At 37.5% G+C, this 21,985-nt stretch overlaps 1 protein-coding gene across 1 annotated transcript; it reads left to right on the top strand.

Annotated features, from left to right (window-relative positions):
- The first annotated feature begins 414 nt into the window (after positions 1–414).
- On the top strand, positions 415–21,445 carry LOC146157209 (sushi, von Willebrand factor type A, EGF and pentraxin domain-containing protein 1-like). Its single transcript, XM_083388123.1, has 22 exons — positions 415–487; positions 844–948; positions 1,278–1,463; positions 1,766–1,951; positions 2,713–2,892; positions 5,256–5,468; positions 6,734–6,922; positions 7,396–7,569; positions 8,088–8,273; positions 9,097–9,270; positions 9,788–9,973; positions 11,124–11,297; positions 11,817–12,002; positions 13,174–13,347; positions 13,865–14,050; positions 15,219–15,392; positions 15,897–16,082; positions 17,233–17,412; positions 17,930–18,115; positions 18,934–19,107; positions 20,397–20,567; positions 21,258–21,445. Exons 1-22 carry the CDS (start codon positions 415–417, stop codon positions 21,443–21,445), a joined length of 3,831 nt encoding a protein of 1,276 aa, XP_083244249.1.
- Positions 21,446–21,985: the final 540 nt, after the last annotated feature.

Below are 21,985 nucleotides of genomic sequence, written 5' to 3'. Positions count from 1 at the left end.
ATTTTATAGATATTTTATATTTGTTTATAGTCAGAAAGTCATCTTGTATTGAATCGTACCGGCGTATTTCTTGTTTAAAATATCGGGTAACGATATTGAAATAGCACAGTTATGTTCTTTGCGCGAGTAAGGTAAATCGTCCTTATAAATTTTTTACGATTACTGTTCGGTAAAGTTAAAACCAAGTGCTCAGTGAGTGGAATTCATGCTCTTTAATCAGCTCTTACGAAATTTGCCAGACACTGAAATCATTTAAAAAAATTAGTTTCTGATACACAAAACTTACAGGGCCTGTTAAAACTCGATTTTGAAACAACCCGTGGAAAGAAAAATAAACTAACATTTTCTGTTTTCTCGTACAGCACTAGGTTTAAAGGTGCTGTAAATTCTTGCTGAAATCCTAGACGATCAGCCATGTTTCGAATTATCGCTTTTGTCGTCTCCGTGTTGGTTTTGATGTGCGAAAGGGCACGAGCTATACCCGGAGGTAAAATTTCGCAATTGCCAAAAAGGTGTTTCGCCCGTGACGAGCTTTCTCCCGGGCCACATTCTATAGTTTTGCAGTAACGGTACTTCTTTATGCCTACCAGCGATCTTTATGCCTACCAGCGTATCGCTTTTTTCAGAACTGATTTTCGTAACTTGACAATAAACCTCAAAGCCAAATGGTTGAGCAAATCGACAGCGTCTTGATAAAGACATTTCGACATGTGGTTGTATCATTAACTGATGACTTTAAGATTCATTGTCAGCTACATTCCGTACATAGTTGGTTTTCGTAGGTTTAATGGTTCTGCATATACGTCGCCAATATAGTCTTAACCGTTTTTCTGTTTGCTTCAGATTGCGTGGATGACTTTCCATCAAGATGCCCGATATTCGTGACAGCCTGTAACCAGCAACAAGTCAAAGATTTTTGTCGCAAGACCTGCTTTCCCGACACTTGCGGTAAGAAACTTTAACGTATAGAACTTAGGCCCTTCAGGCCGATTTGTTTACGTACGACTACTATAAATAGGCAAATTTTTCTTCGTAATAAACCCGGGCTGTTAGAACGACGGCTATAGGAAAGCAGACAAGTTTTAAAATTTTCTGCCATGTTAGATTGACATCACAGTCCACGATCTGGAATCAAGGAAAAGTCAATTCATCGACTCAAAACATAAACGATAGACCATAAACATTGCTAACCCGACTAAACGTTTTTTCAGCAAAGACAGTGAAAACGCTAGTGATTCACTTGTCTATTTGTTTTTACCTTTTTGTTCTTTCCTCAGCCCTCCCGTGTACCAGTCAGCCCCCTGTTTCTACGAACGGCACATTTACGCCGCAACAGAGCACATACGCCCACAACACCGTTGTCACGTACAGCTGTGACACCGGGTTCAGTGTTTCAAGCGGTTCCATAATTAATCGGTGCTTTGATGGTGCTTGGCTTGTCGCTGCTCCTGTCTGTTCTGCAAGTAAGATCTTTGTTCGGAAGATGTATCGTCGTTTTTAGTTGCCCGGTCTGTTTGGACGAATGGGCAAACGGCAGAGTTGAAAACTTAGGTTTTTTTAAAAATTCAAGTACTACTCTGTTAAAATGATGCTATAATTGGTTTGTAATTCTTAAGAGCAGGAGCACGAAAAAGGTTAAGAACCGCGTCTCGAAAATCTTTCTGTTGCGAAATATCACCATACCATTCACAATTGCAACCGAAATCTTTGCTCACCATTTCGAGTCGTTCAAAACAAGAAAGCTTAAACAGTCCTTTTATTGCAGTTTGCGGTCCCGTTCCTTTAAACGATAGCATAGAGGTGGCGACGTTTCACATTGGGGCGTTTTTTATCGGCGACAGTGTGGCGTACAAGTGCAAGGACGATGCTGCTACATTGGTGGGCGAGTCTAACACCACCTGCCTTCCAAGTACCGAATGGAGTTTGACGAATCTGCCGACCTGCGAAATAGGTTCGTTTAAAGCAAATTTACACCACAGTATTGCCACTGGCGTCCAGTTGCATAAGATAAAAAATGAAATAAACCCAACCTGCAGAGCAGACTTGTACAACTAGATAATTCTAGTTTTCTAATTTAATAAATTAGCGCAAAATGCGACTAATTCTAATTCTAATCTTATTTTCGCACTGCTTGTATGCACTAAGTATAATATTTTTAATCTAATTTGGACTTTACAAAACCTACTTTGTCCAACGGTATATAGTCGCTTAGTCGAAACAAAGAATTTCAATTAACACGCTTAGGTTGGAATGACTTGTATGTGATTTTACAGTCTGAAAAGTATAATATGCTAAAGGGCATAAAAATTGGAGCACAAATATTAACCATTTACATTCTAATTAGAATAATTCACGATTTAAAGCAAATTGATTGTGAATAATTAAATGTACCCAATTTTAATTAATAATCTTTTTTTAAGAATTCGATAATTCGAATCAAATCTAATTTGAAAAAACTCAAAATTTTCTAATTTTAATTCTAATCTAATTTGGAAAAAATAAAATGCTCTAATTTTAAATTCTAATCTAACTAAAAAAAACCTAAATAAATTAAGCTGTCTAAGTCTGATTGCAGGTAGCCTACGCCACAAAATGGCACCGTCAGTTCTAGCAAAATTAGGTTGAATGAAAGTTTTTGATCATCCGGTCGGCTGGTCGACAGTTTTATTTGCAAACATTGCTATAAAGACGCTCACCTATCTAATTATGCAGGCAATGCGTGCGGCTTACCACCCCTCGCAATCAACGGGTTCCATCTTCCACTGCAACCTGCCTTTGCGGAAGGGACAACGGTGACCTACCGCTGCAACTTACTTAACGTTATGATCGGATCGCCCAACAATACTTGCATTGCTGGATCCTGGACAAAACCTGCCCCTGTGTGTTACACCGGTTAGTGCTTCAATTCCAAATAGGGAATCGAACCGTCCGACATTTTTCGGTTCAGTTTCCTTTCGGGTGCATTTTTTCAAAATCCGGTTCTGTTCCGGCTTTGTTTATTCTAAATCGAAGTTTAATCCAAGTTTCAGGAAGTAAAAAATAGAAAAGGCTTTCCTCATTGAAAAAGCTGAACGTTGCAAAAGCGCCTTTTTTAAAGAAATTTTGGCCGCAATATTTCTCGCTATACTGTTGTTACCTTCATCAACATTTTATTGAGTTAGATATTAGGTGTTGTTATATTTGGGCATCTTTATCAGATCACATTAACTCTTTTAATAAATAGGATGATAAAATAGATCAAAATACATTATGTTTTTTATCCGAAGCACTTCGGTAGGCCATATATTAATGGACTAGCTTTAAAAGAACATTTTGAAATTAAACGAAAACGGAAAGAAGAAACTGGACTCAATGTTTTGCTACGCTATATTAAAACATATCATGACTGTTGCGGATAGTTCTACGCAACATTAACCTAACTCAGCGTTTCTCAACCGGTGCGCCGCGGCGCACTTGTGCGCCATGACAGGCTGATAGGTACGCCGCGAGCAAAAGGAAAAAGCATGTCGAAAAAAGTCCAAGATTATTCAGAATAAGACTTTAATGGATAAATAACATTTCAGTCTTAAAGGCTGGAATTCCTTTTAAAGATAGGCAACTATAAAACCAATATAATAAAAAATACAGCCATTTTAAGAGAAATATCGGTACATTAAAAAATTTAGCGCTCGCTTCGCTCGCCAGGTACCCCACAGCGTTTTCACACTTCTCTAGGCGCGCCCCCAAGTAAAAAAGGTTAAGAAACACTGACCTAACTCATGGTCGGGTGCAGTTAAGGTTCGATTGAACCCTAAATAATCGTTCAGTTCCGGTTTGACTGCTTAATTATTTCGTAAAAGGTTTAAATTCGGTTAAGGTTTGTTATGATGGGTTGAAAAATGATAATTGGGACTTAATTAAAAAAATTAGGAAACCTTTAAACTATAGTCTGAAGGTAAAAGAGGTAAACGTTTACCATTTCTTGTTGTTAGAGCTTATTCTACGAAAGCGAATATTTACGAAGCCAATATTGCCTTTTTTGAACAGATTAATACAAGGCTTAGTCCAAGACAAATGCAAAATCAATTTACCTATGGATTTGCCTAGTTATTAAAGTACCGGTATCTGAGCCCATCAAGCTTCAAAGATGAAGGACCTGTTTTTAGCTCCGGGCGATGTTAACACACTCATAACTTCCGAACTGTTTTTCAGGATGCGAGGATTACGTCACATCCTGTAATTTTTTCTTTGTACATAAGTATTGCGAAGTAGCGAATTCCCCAGTGATACCTTACTGCAGAAAGACGTGCGGCCTTTGCAACGAAAGTAAGTTATTGCTTTGAAATTTTAAACTGTACTTCGGAACTTTGACAGGGATATGCTATAAAATGTTTTTAAAAGAAAATAATTAAACTATATGACAACACTTCTGCGAAACATAAAGTTGCTATTTTCTAATGTTTACCGCACTAGCAAGGTTACCAAACGTGAACAATGCAAACTCCTTTTTCATGTTTATGAATTCGAAATAATCCTATAGTAAAACACAGGATAAAAAATAACTTTGTGAGTATACAGCACTTTCAAGAATATTGTTATCAAGCGCAAAGTTTGGAAATAGGTAAATTGCTTCTATTATACAAAACTTAGAATACTGCGGTTGCGCCGAAAATGGCAATACCAGTTCTTGGAATCAACAGGTTTTTTCACAGCAGTAGTATTTTGTGCTTATTATAAGTGGCTTTAGATATTTTAAAATATTTAAGTTGAGTTTTTTTATTATTGAATATTACGGAGAAGGTCAATAAATGACATTGTTACCAAGATTCCAAAATAAACACTATTATTAGCATCTTGCCCACATTTTCAGTAATGTCAAGAACTTTTTTTGCATTAGCAAGAAAATTTTGCTCGCCTGTATACAGCGCCCTAACAAAGTATATCAATTAACCATACAATAGTCCAGAAGACAAAGGTTTAAAAATATCCAAAACAAATTTATTAAAAGACAGAATTCTGCAGTTACGCGACAAGCGGCCTCATCTTCTAAAAACCTTACTAGAATGAACATAATAAAGTTGTTTCCAACCCTTTAAGCCTGTTTTGTTGGTTCGTTTCAATTTCATAAAATGGATAAAAAACAAACTGTTAGTGTTGGAAACAGGCTTAGTTCCGAACAAAAATTAAAAAAATAACATCTTTATTTTTTTTTACCAACATTGTTATTTTTTACCACAAACAATACAAGTTATTCAACCATAAAATGTGTTTGTCAGCATGTGACATCGCTCCATCTAGCGGCGGAATGATTCCCCTTGAGAGCGGCCCCTACCAAGTTGGATCTGTGATCAAGTACGGTTGCCCACCCGGCCTCTACCTGAACCTAGGCCCAGCAAGCGCCGATGGCGTGTCCCTGGACGAAAACGTCTGCATCGGCCAGAACACCTGGTACAGAAACTCCACCGACTTTATGGAAGCAGAGTGCGGGCGTAAGTTTTCAGGGGCTTTTCGTTTCGACGTTTGCCAAAACACCAGTGTTTTTCAACATTTTTTTCGCGGACACCCAAATACTAACCTTGAAGTATAACAACCCGATCATCTTTCCTGAACTTTTTGCAAGCTCAAAGTGAACAACAAAGAAATAAGACAGTAGCATTGCTTAGTTTATATTGAATAAGTATTGGTCATGTCTTTGCTTTGATCCCAGCTTAACGGCGCTGACCTTGTGCACGCACAAGTTTTATTTAAAGCTCAGAAACGGTTTGCGTTGCAACTAAGTAATAATGCCTCTTTAGGGATAAAACAAAAGTGTAGAGCAATGAGTGAACAAAAGTTAAAACGTAAAGGTGTAATGGTAAGAAATGAAGCAAGGCATAAAACAAAAAATCAACAGTAAATTAACAAAACATTTGTATCGATGTTAACTTTAGGAGAAATCATGCTCAGAACTATATCCTTAATGCATCTAACCTTCCTAACCTAATCAAAAAGTACAGGGCGACCGAATTTTGGGTCGCGACCCTTAGGTTGTGAAACACGATTAATATTTTGTAAAATGATCAAAAGGCTTTTACGGCTGGGGAGGATTTACGGCAAAGCCAAATTTTAAGTTAAATGAATTAAAAGTTTTTTTACTAATCTTTAGCAAAGCCTGGTGTAGGTCTTCAAGGGTTACAAATTTCAAGTGTGTGCTTGCGTGTTATATAAAACAAATGCTTGGCTATACTAGTTTAACTGCAATAGTTTATAGAAGGCATAAAACTAAACTCGAAGCACGAAATACTTGATGGCATCATTGTCTCCGTGATAAAAAAGCTGATTTAGACTTAACAACCGTTCTATTTGTAGGATGTAATATTTGTCTAAAATATTGGACATCCGTAATACACAAGCAGGTGTAGATTTCCTCAGCAGTACTGTAGGTATTATAAAGTTATAATCCACAAAAAACGAAACGTCGAACAAACAAGCTTCAATCAAACTTCCGAAAGCTGCTCGACAGTTAACGTTTCCGCAATGTCGTGATACAATCGAGAAATTTTAACCTGAAAAGTTGATCATTTTTCAACATGTTACAATGCAAACAAATGACACACTTACAAGGTGTAAATATCGATATACCACAAATGTCCGAGATGTCGGGGACTAATCCAAGGTATAGAGCCTAGTTAGAAGAGAACTTCGCTTCGTCTTAGTTGTAACAAATCCAGACTCACGTTAAACCCATATCTAATACACTATTGCCTTTTCGCAGCTTTTCCGTGTTTCACCTTCCCCAATGTTACTTCGAACGGCGTCAGTCCTGCACTTCCGGCCAGCGGTCACTGGGAATCGCTCGATACTGTAGCCTACGTTTGCATTAGCGGCTACCTTGTCGTGGGTGTTCAAAATAACACGTGCACTAACGGCACCTGGTCCAATTCCGCGCCCGAATGCAAAAGGAGTGAGTGTTTTCAGTTTCGAGCAAATATTTTCCAAACGGAAAGCGAAAGCGGATGCAGGTACCATTGGTACCGACTCTGTGCCACAACAAAGCAATATTTCAGCCTTTCCAAGCAATCGAAAGGAGTGTATTCTAACTAATACCGCGTTTTAGTGGCAGTAGTAGGTAGCAGGTGAAATCTAATAACCATTTATGTCACATTAGGTATTATTAATATAATATTAATACAAGAAACAGTAACAGTAACTCAAAGTTATACAGGGGCAGAATACGCACAACTTTTAAATTATATAAATCTCATCTTTCTTAACTGTCAACATATTCCTCCAAATGCTTTGTAGGGAGACATCGTTTCAAACTGTTGTAAATTTATCATCTCTAGAAGTTGGCCCTCTTACCAGCAATATTGTATTGCAGAGCCTCGGGATAAAATAATGTAGGACTCTTTATTAAACTCCTTTATCAAAATTTAGTGTGCGACAATCCGCCAACCGCTGCCCATCTTACTGTTCCACCGCCATCGCTAGCAACCTACGTCGACGGAGAGTCGGTGACGTATGCTTGCGTTAACGGCACGGTGGCGAGCAACGTCACAATTACGTGCGGACCTGACGGCAACTGGACTTCAGCGCCACTGCCCGACTGCAGTAAGAAAATAATTGGACCATTCATAAAATTAGAATATTCATTAATATTTCGGTATTATAATTATCTAAATAAGGGGTCGGCAACCTTTTTACGTTCGTGGACCGGAATCAAACTCATAAAGGTCTCGGCGGACCGTGATTTTAACTTACAATTTTATAGTTAAAACGTTTGGTTTTAGGCATCTCTTGCAACAACTATTAACCAGGGATAGCCTATAGGTTTGGGTTTTGCTAGTTAACATAGGTTGATAATTATAGTTTACGAAGAAGGCTGTAAAGCGTGGTATGTACAGGAAATATAAATAAGATATACGCAAAGAGCGAAAAATTGTTGCTTCGTGCCGAGTTTGTAAAAGAGTTGGCTGGCCGGATAATTCACATTAGTGGGCCTCGGTCAATAGGTTGCCGAACTCTGATCTAAACTATCCTCAACATTAATACCATTTAACTTGTAGATCGTAGTAGTATTAATACACCTACGTTAGAGTGTCTTTCATTCATTTAAACTGTCTTTTCAGATTGTGGCTTTCCCCCGACCTCAAATGCAACCAGTTACAACACCACAGGCAACACTACCGTATTTCCACATGGCGAAATCGTAACTTATAAGTGCGATGATGCATTTAACATTATTTCTGGATCTCAGAACATCAGCTGCGTACAGGGACAGTGGAATCCGGATATGGCACCCATTTGCCTTCGTGGTAAGTACCTACTACTGTGATACGTTAAACTCATTGCACCATTTCGCACAGTGATTAAGATTTAATGTATTAAGCTAAAATGATGGGCAATATGGAAATTGGAAGCCGCATATTTTTATCATAACAGTATTAATCGCGAATGGCTAACCCCTCCTTGTTTGATAGAGCTTTCTTATTCATAATTTTCATTTTTCACTTATCATGCATTGGATGTAAGTGGTACAATGAAACACATAAAATTAAACAATAGATCTTGTTCAGTTTTGTTTAAATTGAATTGGAAATAAATTTGCCGAATTCGAGAAAACTAAAACATAAACTTCAATCTGGGCTTAATTATGCCTTCATCAAATACACTGTTAATTGACACTAACGTACAGTTTTATTCCTAAGAATGTCAATAACAATGATTCGCACGTTTAGATCGGCATATTTCAGGAAAAATATAATCCACCTAAACTTGACTGAAACTTCCACCTACTATAACTGAAAATGCCATTGAACCACCGTTTCGGTAAACAATTTAAAAAACCAATAAGCATTCTAAATTGTGTTTAAAAAAACAATAAGGCATTTTTTCAAAAACAGAGACAGTAACTCAAAGTTATACAGGGGCAGAATACGCACAACTTTTAAATTTTATCAATCTCATCTTTCTTAACATTCAACATATTCCTTCAAATGCTTTATAGGGAGACAGCGTTTCAAACTGTTGTAAATTTATCATCTCTGGAAGTTGGCCCTCTTACCAGCACTCTTGTATTGCAGAGCCTCAGGCTAAAATAATGTAGGATTCTTATTAAACTCCTTTATCAAAATTTAGTGTGCGACAATCCGCCAACCGCTGCACATCTTACTGTTCCACTGCCATCGCTAGCAACCTACGTCGACGGAGAGTCGGTGACGTATGCTTGCGTCAACGGCACGGTGGCGAGCAACGTTACAATTACGTGCGGACCTGACGGAAACTGGACTTCAGCGCCACTGCCCGACTGCAGTAAGAAAATAATTGGACCATTCATAAAATGAGACTATTCATTAATCTTTCGGTATTATAATTATCTAAATCAGGGGTCGGAAACTTTTGACGTTCGTGGACCGGAATCAAACTCATAAAGGTCTCGGCGGACCGTGATTTTAACTCACAATTTTATAGTTGAATCGATTGGTTTTAGGCATCTCTTGCAACAACTATTAACCAGGGATAGCCTGTAGGTTTTGGTTTTGCTAGTTAACATAGGTTGATAATTATAGTTTACGAAGAAGGCTGTAAAGCGTGGTATGTACAGGAAATATAATTAAGATAACCGCAAACCGCGAAAAATTGTTGCTTCGTGCCGAGTTTGTAAAAGAGTGGACTGGCCGGATAATTCACATTAGTGGGCCTCGGTCAATAGGTTGCCGAACTCTGGTTTAAACTATCCTCAAAATTAATACCATTTAACTTGTAGATCACAGTAGTATTAATACACAGACGTGTGTGTGTCTTTCATTCATTTAAACTCTCTTTTCAGATTGTGGAGTTCCCCCGACCTCAAATGCAACCAGTTACAACACCACAGGCAACACTACCGTATTTCCACATGGCGAAATCGTAACTTATGAGTGTGATGATGCATTTAATATTATTTCTGGATCTCAGAACATCAGCTGCGTACAGGGACAGTGGAATCCGGATATGGCACCCATTTGCCTTCGTAGTAAATACCTACTACTGTGATACGTTAAACTCATTGCACCATTTCGCACAGTGATTAAGATTTAATGTATTAAGCTAAAATGATGGGCAATATGGAAATTTAAAGCCGCTTGTTTTATCATAACAGTATTAATCGAGAATGGCTAATCCCTGCTTGTTTGATAGAGCTTTCTTATTCATAATTTTCATTTTTCACTCATCATCCATTAGGTGTAAGTGGTACAACGAAACACATAAAATTGAACAATAGATATTGTTCAGTTTTGTTTAAATCAGGGGTTATTAAACTTTTTTAACTAGGACCCTAAAACTTTCCTTCATCTCGCGTGGACCACTGTAGGCAAAAAAATTAAAAAAAAAATGACGTCATAAATTGACGTCACAGTACAAATAGACTTCATAAATTTGCTGATTTCGGTCCAAAATTGTGAAAGTGAGATGGAGTCTGAATTCATTCAGTGCAAAATCGTTTTATTTTTGATTAAATTACTTCTTAAATACACACTAATATTTCAATTAAACCTTCATGGACCACCTAAAACTAGTTCACGGACACCCAAGGGGTCCATGGACCCCAGTTTAAAACGCCTGGTTTAAATTGAATTGGAAATAAATTTGCCGAAGTCGAGAAAACTAAAACATAAACTTTAATCTGGGCTTAATTATGCCTTCATCAAATACGCTGTTAATTAACACTAACGTACAGTTTTATTCCTAAGAATGTCAATAACAATGATTCGCACGTTTAGATCGGCATATTACAGGAAAAATATAATCCACCTAAACATGACTAAAACTTCTACCTGCTATAGCTAAAAACGCCATTGAACCACCGCTTCGGTAAACAATTTAAAAAACCAATAAGCATTATAAATTGTGTTTAAAAAAAAACAATAAGACATTTTTTCAAAAACAGAGACAGGAACTCAAGTCATACAGGGGAAGAATACGCACAACTTTTAAATTTTATCAATCTCATCTTTCTTAACTGTCAACATATTCCTCAAAATGCTTTATAGGGAGACATCGTTTCAAACTGTTGTAAATTTATCATCTCTGGAAGTTGGCCCTCTTACCAGCAATCTTGTATTGCAGAGCCTCCAAATAAAATAATGTAGGACTCTTTATTAAACTCCCTTATCAAAATTTAGTGTGCGACAATCCGCCAACCGCTGCACATCTTGCTGTTCCACCGCCATCGCTAGCAACCTACGTCGACGGAGAGTCGGTGACGTATGCTTGCGTCAACGGCACGGTGGCGAGCAACGTCACAATTACGTGCGGACCTGACGGCAACTGGACTTCAGCGCCACTACCCGACTGCAGTAAGAAAATAATTGGACCATTCATAAAATTAGACTATTCATTAATTTTTTGGTATTATAATTATCTAAATCAGGGTTCGGCAACCTTTTTACGTTCGTGGATCGGAATCAAACTCATAAAGGTCTTGGCGGACCGTTATTTTAACTCACAATTTTATAGTTAAAACGTTTGGTTTTAGGCATCTCTTGCAACAACTATTAACCAGGGATAGCCTGTAGGTTTTGTTTTTTCTATTGAACATTGGTAGATAGTTATAGATTTACGAAGAAGGGTGTAAAGCGTGGTATGTACAGGAAATATAATTAAGATAACCACAAACCGCGAAAAATTGTTGCTTCGTGCCCTGTTTGTAAAAGAGTTGGCTGGCCGGATAATTCACATTAGTGGGCCTCGGTCAATAGGTTGCCGAACTCTGGTCTAAACTATCCTCAAAATTAATACCATTTAACTTGTAGATCACAGTAGTATTAATACTCAGACGTGTGTGTGTCTTTCATTCATTTAAACTCTCTTTTCAGATTGTGGAGTTCCCCCGACCTCAAATGCAACCAGTTACAACACCACAGGCAACACTACCGTATTTTCACATGGCGAAATCGTAACTTATGAGTGCGATGATGCATTTAACATTATTTCTGGATCTCAGAACATCAGCTGCGTACAGGGACAGTGGAATCCGGATATAGCACCCATTTGCCTTCGTAGTAAGTACCTACTACTGTGATACGTTAAACTCATTGCACCATTTCGCACAGTGATTAAGATTTAATGTATTAAGCTAAAATGATGGGCAATATGGAAATTTAAAGCCGCTTGTTTTTATCATAATAGTGTTAATCGAGAATGGCTAATCCCTGCTTGTTTTATAGAGCTTTCTTATTCATAATTTTTATTTTTCACTCATCATCCATTAGGTGTAAGTGGTACAACGAAACACATAAAATTGAACAATAGATATTGTTCAGTTTTGTTTAAATCAGGGGTTATTAAACTTTTTTAACTAGGACCCTAAAACTTTCCTTCATCTCGCGTGGACCACTGTAGGCAAAAAAATTAAAAGAAAAATGACGTCATAAATTGACGTCACAGTACAAATAGACTTCATAAATTTGCTGATTTCGGTCCAAACTTGTGAAATTGAGATTGAGTCTGAATACATTCAGTGCAAAATCGTTTTTTTTTTAATTAAATTGATTTCTTTAATAAATTGATTACTTCTGAAATAAACATTAATATTTCAATTAGACCTAAATGGACCCCCTAAAACTAGTTCACGGACACCCAAGGGGTCCATGGACCCCAGTTTAAAACCCCTGGTTTAAATTGAATTGGAAATAAATTTGCCGAATTCGAGAAAACTAAAACATAAACTTTAATCTGGGCTTAATTATGCATTCAGCAAATACACGGCCGATTGACACTAACGCACAGTTTTATTCCTAAGAATGTCATTGACAATGATTCGCACGTTTAGATCGGCATATTTCAGGAAAAATATAATTCACCTAAACATGACTGAAACTTTTATCTACTATAACTAAAAACGCCATTGAACCAACGTTTCGGTAAACAATTTAAAAAACGAATAAGGCATTCTAAATTGTGTTTAAAAAAACAATAAGGCATTTTTTTCAAAAACAGAGACAGTAACTCAAGTTATCCAGGGGCAGAATACGCACAACTTTTAAATTTTATCAATCTCATCTTTCTTAACTGTCAACATATTCCTCCAAATGCTTTGTAGGGAGACATCGTTTCAAGCTGTTGTAAATTTATCATCTCTGGAATTTGGCCCTCTTTCCAGCAATCTTGTATTGCAGAGCCTCCAAATAAAATAATGTAGGATTCTTATTGAACTCCTTTATCAAAATTTAGTGTGCGACAATCCGCCAACCGCTGCCCATCTCACTGTTCCACCGCCATCGCTAGTAACCTACGTCGACGGAGAGTCGGTGACGTATGCTTGCGTCAACGGCACGGTGGCGAGCAACGTCACAATTACGTGCGGACCTGACGGAAACTGGACTTCAGCGCCACTGCCCGACTGCAGTAAGAAAATACTTGGACCATTCATAAAATGAGACTAGTCATTAAACTTTCGGTATTATAATTATCTAAATCAGGGGTCAGTAACCTTTTGACGTTCGTGGACCGGAATCAAACTCATAAAGGTCTCGGCGGACCGTTATTTTAACTCACAATTTTATAGTTAAAACGTTTGGTTTTAGGCATCTCTTGCAACAACTATTAACCAGGGATAGCCTATAGGTTTGGTTGTTGCTATTGAACATAGGTTGATAATTATAGTTTACGAAGAAGCCTGTGAAGAGTGGTATGTACAGGAAATACAAATAAGATACACGCAAAGCGCAAAAATTGTTGCTTCGTGCCCTGTTTGTAAAAGAGTTGGCTGGCCGGATAATTTACATTAGGGGGCCTCGGTCAATAGGTTGCCGAACTCTGATCTAAACTATCCTCAAAATTAATACCATTTAACTTGTAGATCACAGTAGTATTAATACACAGACGTGTGTTTGTCTTTCATTCATTTAAACTGTCTTTTCAGATTGTGGCGTTCCCCCGACCTCAAATGCAACCAGTTACAACACCACAGGCAACACTACCGTATTTGCACATGGCGAAATGGTAACTTATGAGTGCGATGATGCATTTAACAGTATTTCTGGATCTCAGAACATCAGCTGCGTACAGGGACAGTGGAATCCGGATATGGCACCCATTTGCCTTCGTAGTAAGTACCTACTACTGTTATACGTTAAACTCATTGCACCATGTCGCACAGTGATTAAGATTTAATGTATTAAGCTAAAATGATTGGCAATATTGAAATTTGAAGCCGCATATTTTTATCATAACAGTGCTAATCGCGAATGGCTAATACCTGCTTGTTTGATAGAGCTTTCTTATTCATAATGTTTATTTTTCACTCATCATGCATTAGGTGTAAGTGGTACAACGAAACACATAAAATTGAACAATAGATATTGTTCAGATTTGTTTAAATCAGGGGTTATTAAACTTTTTTAACTAGGACCCTAAAACTTTCCTTCATCTCGCGTGGACCACTGTAGGCAAAAAAATTAATAAAAATGACGTCATAAATTGACGTCACAGTACAAATCGACTTCATAAATTTGCTGATTTCGGTCCAAACTTGTGAAATTGAGATTGAGTCTGAATACATTCAGTGCAAAATCGTTTTATTTTTAATTAAATTGATTTCTTTAATAAATGATTACTTCTGAAATAAACATTAATATTTCAATTATACCTAAATGGACCCCCTAAAACTAGTTCACGGACACCCAAGGGGTCCATGGACCCCAGTTTAAAACCCCTGGTTTAAACTGAATTGGAAATAAATTTGCCGAATTCGAGAAAACTAAAACATAAACTTTAATCTGGGCTTAATTATGCATTCAGCAAATACACGGCCGATTAACACTAACGCACAGTTTTATTCCTAAGAATGTCATTGACAATGATTCGCACGTTTAGATCGGCATATTTCAGGAAAATCATAATCCACCTAAACATGACTGAAACTTTTATCTACTATAACTAAAAACGCCATTGAACTAACGTTTCGGTAAACAATTTAAAAAACCAATAAGCATTCTAAATTGTGTTTAAAAAAAACAATAAGGCATTTTTTTGAAAAACAGAGACAGTAACTCAAAGTTATACAGGGGCAGAATACGCACAACTTTAAACTTTATGAATCTCATCTTTCTTAACTGTCAACATGATCCTCCAAATGCTTTATAGGGAGACATCGTTTCAAACTGTTGTAAATTTATCATCTCTGGAAGTTGGCCCTCTTACCAGCAATCTTGTATTGCAGAGCCTCCAAATAAAATAATGTGGGATTCTTATTAAACTCCTTTATCAAAATTTAGTGTGCGACAATCCGCCAACCGCTGCACATCTTACTGTTCCACCGCCATCGCTAGCAACCTACGTCGACGGAGAGTCGGTGACGTATGCTTGCGTCAACGGCACGGTGGCGAGCAACGTCACAATTATGTGCGGACCTGACGGCAACTGGACTTCAGCGCCACTGCCCGACTGCAGTAAGAAAATAATTGGACCATTCATAAAATTAGACTAGTCTTTAATCTTTCGAAATCAGGGGTCGGCAACCTTTTTACGTTCGTGGACCGGAATCAAACTCATAAAGGTCTAGGCGGACCGTTATTTTAACTCACAATTTTATAGTTGAAACGTTTGGTTTTAAGCATCTCTTGGAACAACTATTAACCAGGGATAGCCTATAGGTTTGGTTGTTGCTATTGAACATAGGTTGATAATTATAGTTTACGAAGAAGGCTGTAAAGCGTGGAATGTACAAAAAATATAAATAAGATACACGTGAAGCGCGAAAAATTGTTGCTTCGTGCCGAGTTTGTAAAAGAGTTGGCTGGCCGGATAATTCACATTAGTGGGCCTCGGTCAATAGGTTGCCGAACTCTGGTCTAAACTATCCTCAAAATTAATACCATTTAACTTGTAGATCACAGTTAGTATTAATACACAGACGTGTGTTTGTCTTTCATTCATTTAAACTGTTATTTCAGATTGTGGCTTTCCCCCGACCTCAAATGCAACCAGTTACAACACCACAGGCAACACTACCGTATTTCCACATGGCGAAATCGTAACTTATGAGTGCGATGATGCATTTAACAGTATTTCTGGATCTCAGAACATCAGCTGCGTACAGGGACAGTGGAACCCGGATATGGCACCCATTTGCCTTCGTAGTAAGTACCTACTACTGTGATACGTTAAACTCATTGCACCATTTCGCACAGTGATTAAGATTTAATGTATTAAGCTAAAATGATGGGCAATATTGAAATTTGAAGCCGCATATTTTTATCATAACAGTGTTAATCGAGAATGGCTAATCCCTGCTTGTTTGATAGAGCTTTCTTATTCATAATTTTTATTTTTCACTCATCATGCATTAAATTTAAGTGGTACAACGAAACACATAAAATTGAACAATAGATATTGTTCAGTTTTGTTTAAATCAGGGGTTCTTTAACTTTTTTGACTATGCCCTAAAACTTTCCTTCATCTCGCGTGGACCACTGTAGGCAAGAAAAATTAAAAAAATGACGCCACAAATTGACGTCACAGTACAAATAGACTTCATAAATTTGCTGATTTCGGTCCAAAATTGTGAAAGTGAGATGGAGTCTGAATACATTCAGTGCAAAATCGTTTTATTTTTAATTAAATTGATTACTTCTTAAATAGACACTAATATTTCAATTAGACCTTCATGGACCGCCTAAAACTAGTTCACAGAAACCCAAGGGGTCCATGGACCCCAGTTTAAAACCCCTGGTTTAAACTGAATTGGAAATAAATTTGCCGAATTCGAGAAAACTAAAACATAAACTTTAATCTGGGCCTAATTATGCCTTCATCAAATACACTGTTAATTAACACTAACGTACAGTTTTATTCCTAAGAATGTCAATCACAATGATTCGCACTTTAGATCGGCATATTTCAGGAAAAATATAATCCACCTAAACTTGACTGAAACTTCCACCTACTATAACTGAAAACGCCATTGAACCACCGTTTCGGTAAACAATTTAAAAAACCAATAAGCATTCTAAATTGTGTTTAAAAAAAACAATAAGTCATTTTTTCAAAAACAGAGACAGTAACTCAAAGTTATACAGGGGCAGAATACGCACAACTTTTAAATTTTATCAATCTCATCTTTCTTAACTGTCAACATATTCCTCCAAATGCTTTATAAGGAGACATCGTTTCAAACTGTTGTAAATTTATCATCTCTGGAAGTTGGCCCTCTTACCAGCAATCTTGTATTGCAGAGCCTCAGGCTAAAATAATGTAGGACTCTTATTAAACTCCTTTATCAAAATTTAGTGTGCGACAATCCGCCAACCGCTGCCCATCTTACTGTTCCACCGCCACCGCCATCGCTAGCAACCTACGTCGACGGAGAGTCGGTGACGTATGCTTGCGTCAACGGCACGGTGGCGAGCAACGTCACAATTACGTGCGGACCTGACGGCAACTGGACTTCAGCGCCACTGCCCGACTGCAGTAAGAAAATAATTGGACCATTCATAAAATGAGACTATTCATTAATCTTTCTGTATTATAATTATCTAAATCAGGGGTCGGAACCTTTTTACGTTCGTGGACTGGAATCAAACTCATAAAGGTCTTGGCGGACCGTGATTTTAACTTACAATTTTATAGTTAAAACGTTTGGTTTTAGGCATCTCTTGCAACAACTATTAACCAGGGATAGCCTATAGGTTTGAGTTTTGCTATTGCACATAGGTTGATAATTCTAGATTTACGAAGAAGGCTGTAAAGCGTGGAATGTACAGGAAATATAAATAAGATACACGCGAAGCGCGAAAAATTGTTGCTTCGTGCCGAGTTTGTAAAAGAGTTGCTGGCCGGATAATTCACATTAGTGGGCCTCGGTCAATAGGTTGCCGAACTCTGATCTAAATTATCCTCAAAATTAATACCATTTAACTTGTAGATCACAGTAGTATTAATACACAGACGTGTGTTTGTCTTTTATTCATTTAAACTGTCTTTTCAGATTGTGGCGTTCCCCCGACCTCAAATGCAACCAGTTACAACACCACAGGCAACACTACCGTATTTCCACATGGCGAAATCGTAACTTATGAGTGCGATGATGCATTTAACACTATTTCTGGATCTCAGAACATCAGCTGCGTACAGGGACAGTGGAATCCGGATATGGCACCCATTTGCCTTCGTAGTAAGTACCTACTACTGTGATACGTTAAACTCATTGCACCATGTCGCACAGTGATTAAGATTTAATGGATTAAGCTAAAATGATGGGCAATATTGAAATTTGAAGCCGCATATTTTTATCATAACAGTATTAATCGAGAATGGCTAATCCTTCCTTGTTTGATAGAGCTTTTTTATTCATAATTTTCATTTTTCACTCATCATGCATTGGGTGTAGGTATAGCAGATATATAGATATTGTTCAGTTACAAATGAATTAGAAATAGAATTTCCGAATTCGAGAAAACTAAATCATAAACTTTAATCTGAACTAAATTATGCCTTCAGCAAATACACGGTCAATTAACATTAACGTACAGTTTTATTCGTAAGAATGTCAATGACAATGATTTGCACGTTTAGATCGGCATATTTCAGGAAAATTATAATCCACCTAAACATGACTAAAACTTTTACTTGCTATAACTAAAAACGGCATTGAACCACTGTTTCGGCAAACAATTTAAAAAACGAATAAGGCATTTTAAATAATGTTTAAAAAAACAATAAGACATTTTAAATTGTGTTCACATTTTTGCACATTTTGGCTTGCAGATTTTTGAGAACTTTGTGCAAAAAATGTTCGCATCCCCATCTCGTAAATAAAAAATGATAGGATGGATTAGTCTAAAAAATTCGTTTGAAACCATGTTGTACATTAAAGCACATACACAAGCGATCGTCCCGTTTCACTTTTCAGTGCAACATGTGCCCAAAACTACATGATAGGTCACACGGGTAAAACTAAATTCCATTTATCTTTGCTTATTCCTCTTTCAGAATGTGTGACCCCTCCTAGCGCCGCTTATCTCACCGTTCCGCCCCCAAACAACAGTGATTACGTAGACGGCGATTCGGTGACGTATTCTTGCGTCAGCGGCTTAGTGTCAAACAACGTCACAATAATGTGCGGACCTGATGGCAACTGGACTTCAGCGACCATGCCCCATTGCGGTATGTCCTTTCAATATTTGTGCTTCCTATAAGCTAAACTCGGATGAGCTCTTAATGGATATATTTTATCTATAGGAAAAGTGGCACTTGTTTAAGTTTTAGGAAATTCTCTTTGTATGTCTACAGAGAACCAACTGTTTAGCTTTTGAGATATTTTACCTCATGAACGGCCGCAAATTAGTGATACAAGTTAATTTCGAAGAGTATAGGTCTCCAACTCATCATTAACCTACTGTTTTGCGATTGATGTATTTATTTTTATTTACGATGACGTCACATTAAAAAACGTGAATACGTGCGTAGGTGAGATATGCTGTTTCTTCTACATAAAATTGCTGTTTTTAGCTAAGAGCTGCCAAATCAATGTGTTGCAATCAATGTACCCCACTCTGTCTAATTATTCCGTTTTCAACCACTTCGCTTTGTGAAGCTAGATTCAGAGCAATGAGCATATCAAAAACGAAACACCGTAGTCGCTTGAAAGTAAAGCATGACATGTGGTTATGCTTATATGGTTATAAGTTAAGCCGCGTTTGCAAAACCTGTGGATGCTGTACAAACGCAACCATCGCACTGAATGCAATTTACTGTTGAAACAAATCGAAATTTTTGTGATCGTTATTTTATTAAATTCGAATTTATGTTTTAACTAAAACTCCCTAAATGCAATCATTTTGGCGCACATGTGTAGCCAAAGTTCTCTTGAAGTATATAATTTACGCATATTCGCTTGTGTTAATTTGATCCAGCATTAATTAAAATATTTCAATTCGTGTCTGACACAAAATGGGGTCGCAATATAAATTCTGATTTTATTCTATTGAAATTAGGGTCGCTTTAAAAAGGTTGATGACCACTGGTATAGGCGATATCAGACCCAAAGTGAAAATGTGCAATAAAGTTTGTAGCGTTTATATAGAGGCAGAGCTCACGATCCTACGCAACGTTTGCTTCAATGAAAATGTATATATTAAAAAAAAAAAACAACAGAGAATTAACCGAAATTCATAACCTTTTTAACATTAAAATCATTCAAAGCTCAACAACATGAAAACCATGCATTTTTTAGATAAACGCAATTTAATTTTGCGTTGTATTGTCACATTTGTAACGTGTTGGATCGGATTGTTGTATTTTCGCCTAATATATCTCGTATTGATGTCGGAATAAAACAAGCCGAAGTCCCTGTTAGCGCCTACATTGTCGAGGATATTCTTTGTTTCTTTTCATTACCCGGCTCCATTAAGTCGCTCGTGTCGAAAAACCGTAAATTATTCGTTTTTTTACAGATTGCGAGGCGCCAAGAAATGGAACCTTTTTGCAGTTCGAGGCCCGCCAGGACACCTATCTGCTCGGCGAAGTGGTGGTTTACAACTGCACTGTTGGATTTCTACAAGGAAACGACACATCCAGCTGCAATCAGGGTACCTGGACACTGGACAACGATCTGCCCGAATGCGGTAAGTTCGTTTGAGCCTTTCTTGGACTGGAGAAGGTCCTTTCGCTGCCCTCTCGTTATTTTTTGTGCCCTTTGTTTTCGATGTTTGCAAGACGCTCAAAAATGAACTGAATCTGAATCTGAATGTATCAGAGTATATTTGAAAGTTTTTCGTCCTTAAAAAAAGTGTTAAACAGTCCATGAAGCTTTCTGTCTGTTAAATAGTTTGCCCAAAGCTATTAATGTGTGTTTTCTAGGAAGGGCGATTGTTGTTTGGGTTGAAAATTAGTTTACCCCTTCAGCCCACTAACATGGTATTTGGTTTTCTAGCTGATATCGCCCCCTGAAAGCTAGTTAAAAAGTTCGCAGATGTACATATTTCAGAGACCACTTTAATTTTCTAAAAAAATGCTTGTTTTAAGATTTCAAGTTCATACACAGTTTTATGACATTGGAGTTTCCATAACTTCTTCCAGCCCTGTAAATATTAATTAAGCCCAAAAAATATTTCTGATTCATCCCTGTTGCGTTAATATTAAACGCCTTTACTTTAAGGCCGACCCAAGTGTCAAGCCTAAAGTAAAACTAAAGTTTCTATTCTACTTAAAAAGTAAAACTAAAGTTTTCTATTCTGAAGTCAAAATGCTGAGCGTTTATTCAGTTCTCCCCGTTTTGTTATTCGAGTTTTATTCTAGAAAACTATACATTCCAGGTTGCGACGCCATCCCGACGACAATGGACCTGGTTCAGTTTCCCGAACAAGGGTATTACCCGTTTGGGGCTGACGTGGAATACGGGTGTTCCGACCCCATACTGAATCTTGTCGGAACCAACTCTACGATGTGCGACGATAATGGCAACTGGTCACTCGACCAGGCAAGCCTCCCAACTTGTAGCTAATAACGAAACCTGTACGGCTTCAAATATATAAACAGAACGAAAAAAACACAGTATGCTTGTATAAGTTATAAGATGGAATATGTTATCACACTTGACTTTCTTTCACCTAAAACGTTTCGTGTTAGCTTCAATTCTAATTGAAACAAACGCAATAATTATATGAGTTGTAACTTGGTTCCCTTTCACCAATTAACCACTTTCAATAGTTAACGATGCTTCGCTTTATGTTTTTTCCTTATTCCATAGTCGACACAAATTTAAGGGTTAGAGTTGCGTCTTCTGTTGTTTACCGCCTTCAACTGTTGCACAAAGCGTGTTTTATTAACTCGTTGCATATTCTTCGTGTTGTTGCACGTTCTTGGCCTACCTATACATAGACTTCCATGTTAATTTTGCATTCTCACCGTTGAGCAGTGATTTTCGAATGTTTCACCTGTGTACTACTTCACGGCGTATTTTAAAATCAACGTAAACAATGTGGGCTATATTTATTATAATTCCCCAAGGTCCAGTTCGACTGCCGTATATAGCGTTTCCGTA

Source organism: Ascidiella aspersa, chromosome 4 (genome assembly GCF_963924565.1).
Source record: "Ascidiella aspersa chromosome 4, kaAscAspe10.2, whole genome shotgun sequence".
NCBI classification, from domain to species: Eukaryota; Metazoa; Chordata; class Ascidiacea; order Phlebobranchia; family Ascidiidae; genus Ascidiella; species Ascidiella aspersa.
Note: the sequence above shows the minus strand (reverse complement) of the source record. Positions and strands in the feature narration are given on the sequence as shown.

Coding starts and splice junctions, on each gene's coding strand:
- LOC146157209 (XM_083388123.1), top strand. CDS start 415: ATGTTTCGAATTATCGCTTTTGTCGTCTCCGTGTTGGTTTTGATGTGC. Junction 949..1,277: donor CTGCTTTCCCGACACTTGCG/GTAAGAAACTTT, acceptor TTCTTTCCTCAG/CCCTCCCGTGTACCAGTCAG. Junction 9,974..11,123: donor GGCACCCATTTGCCTTCGTA/GTAAATACCTAC, acceptor ATCAAAATTTAG/TGTGCGACAATCCGCCAACC.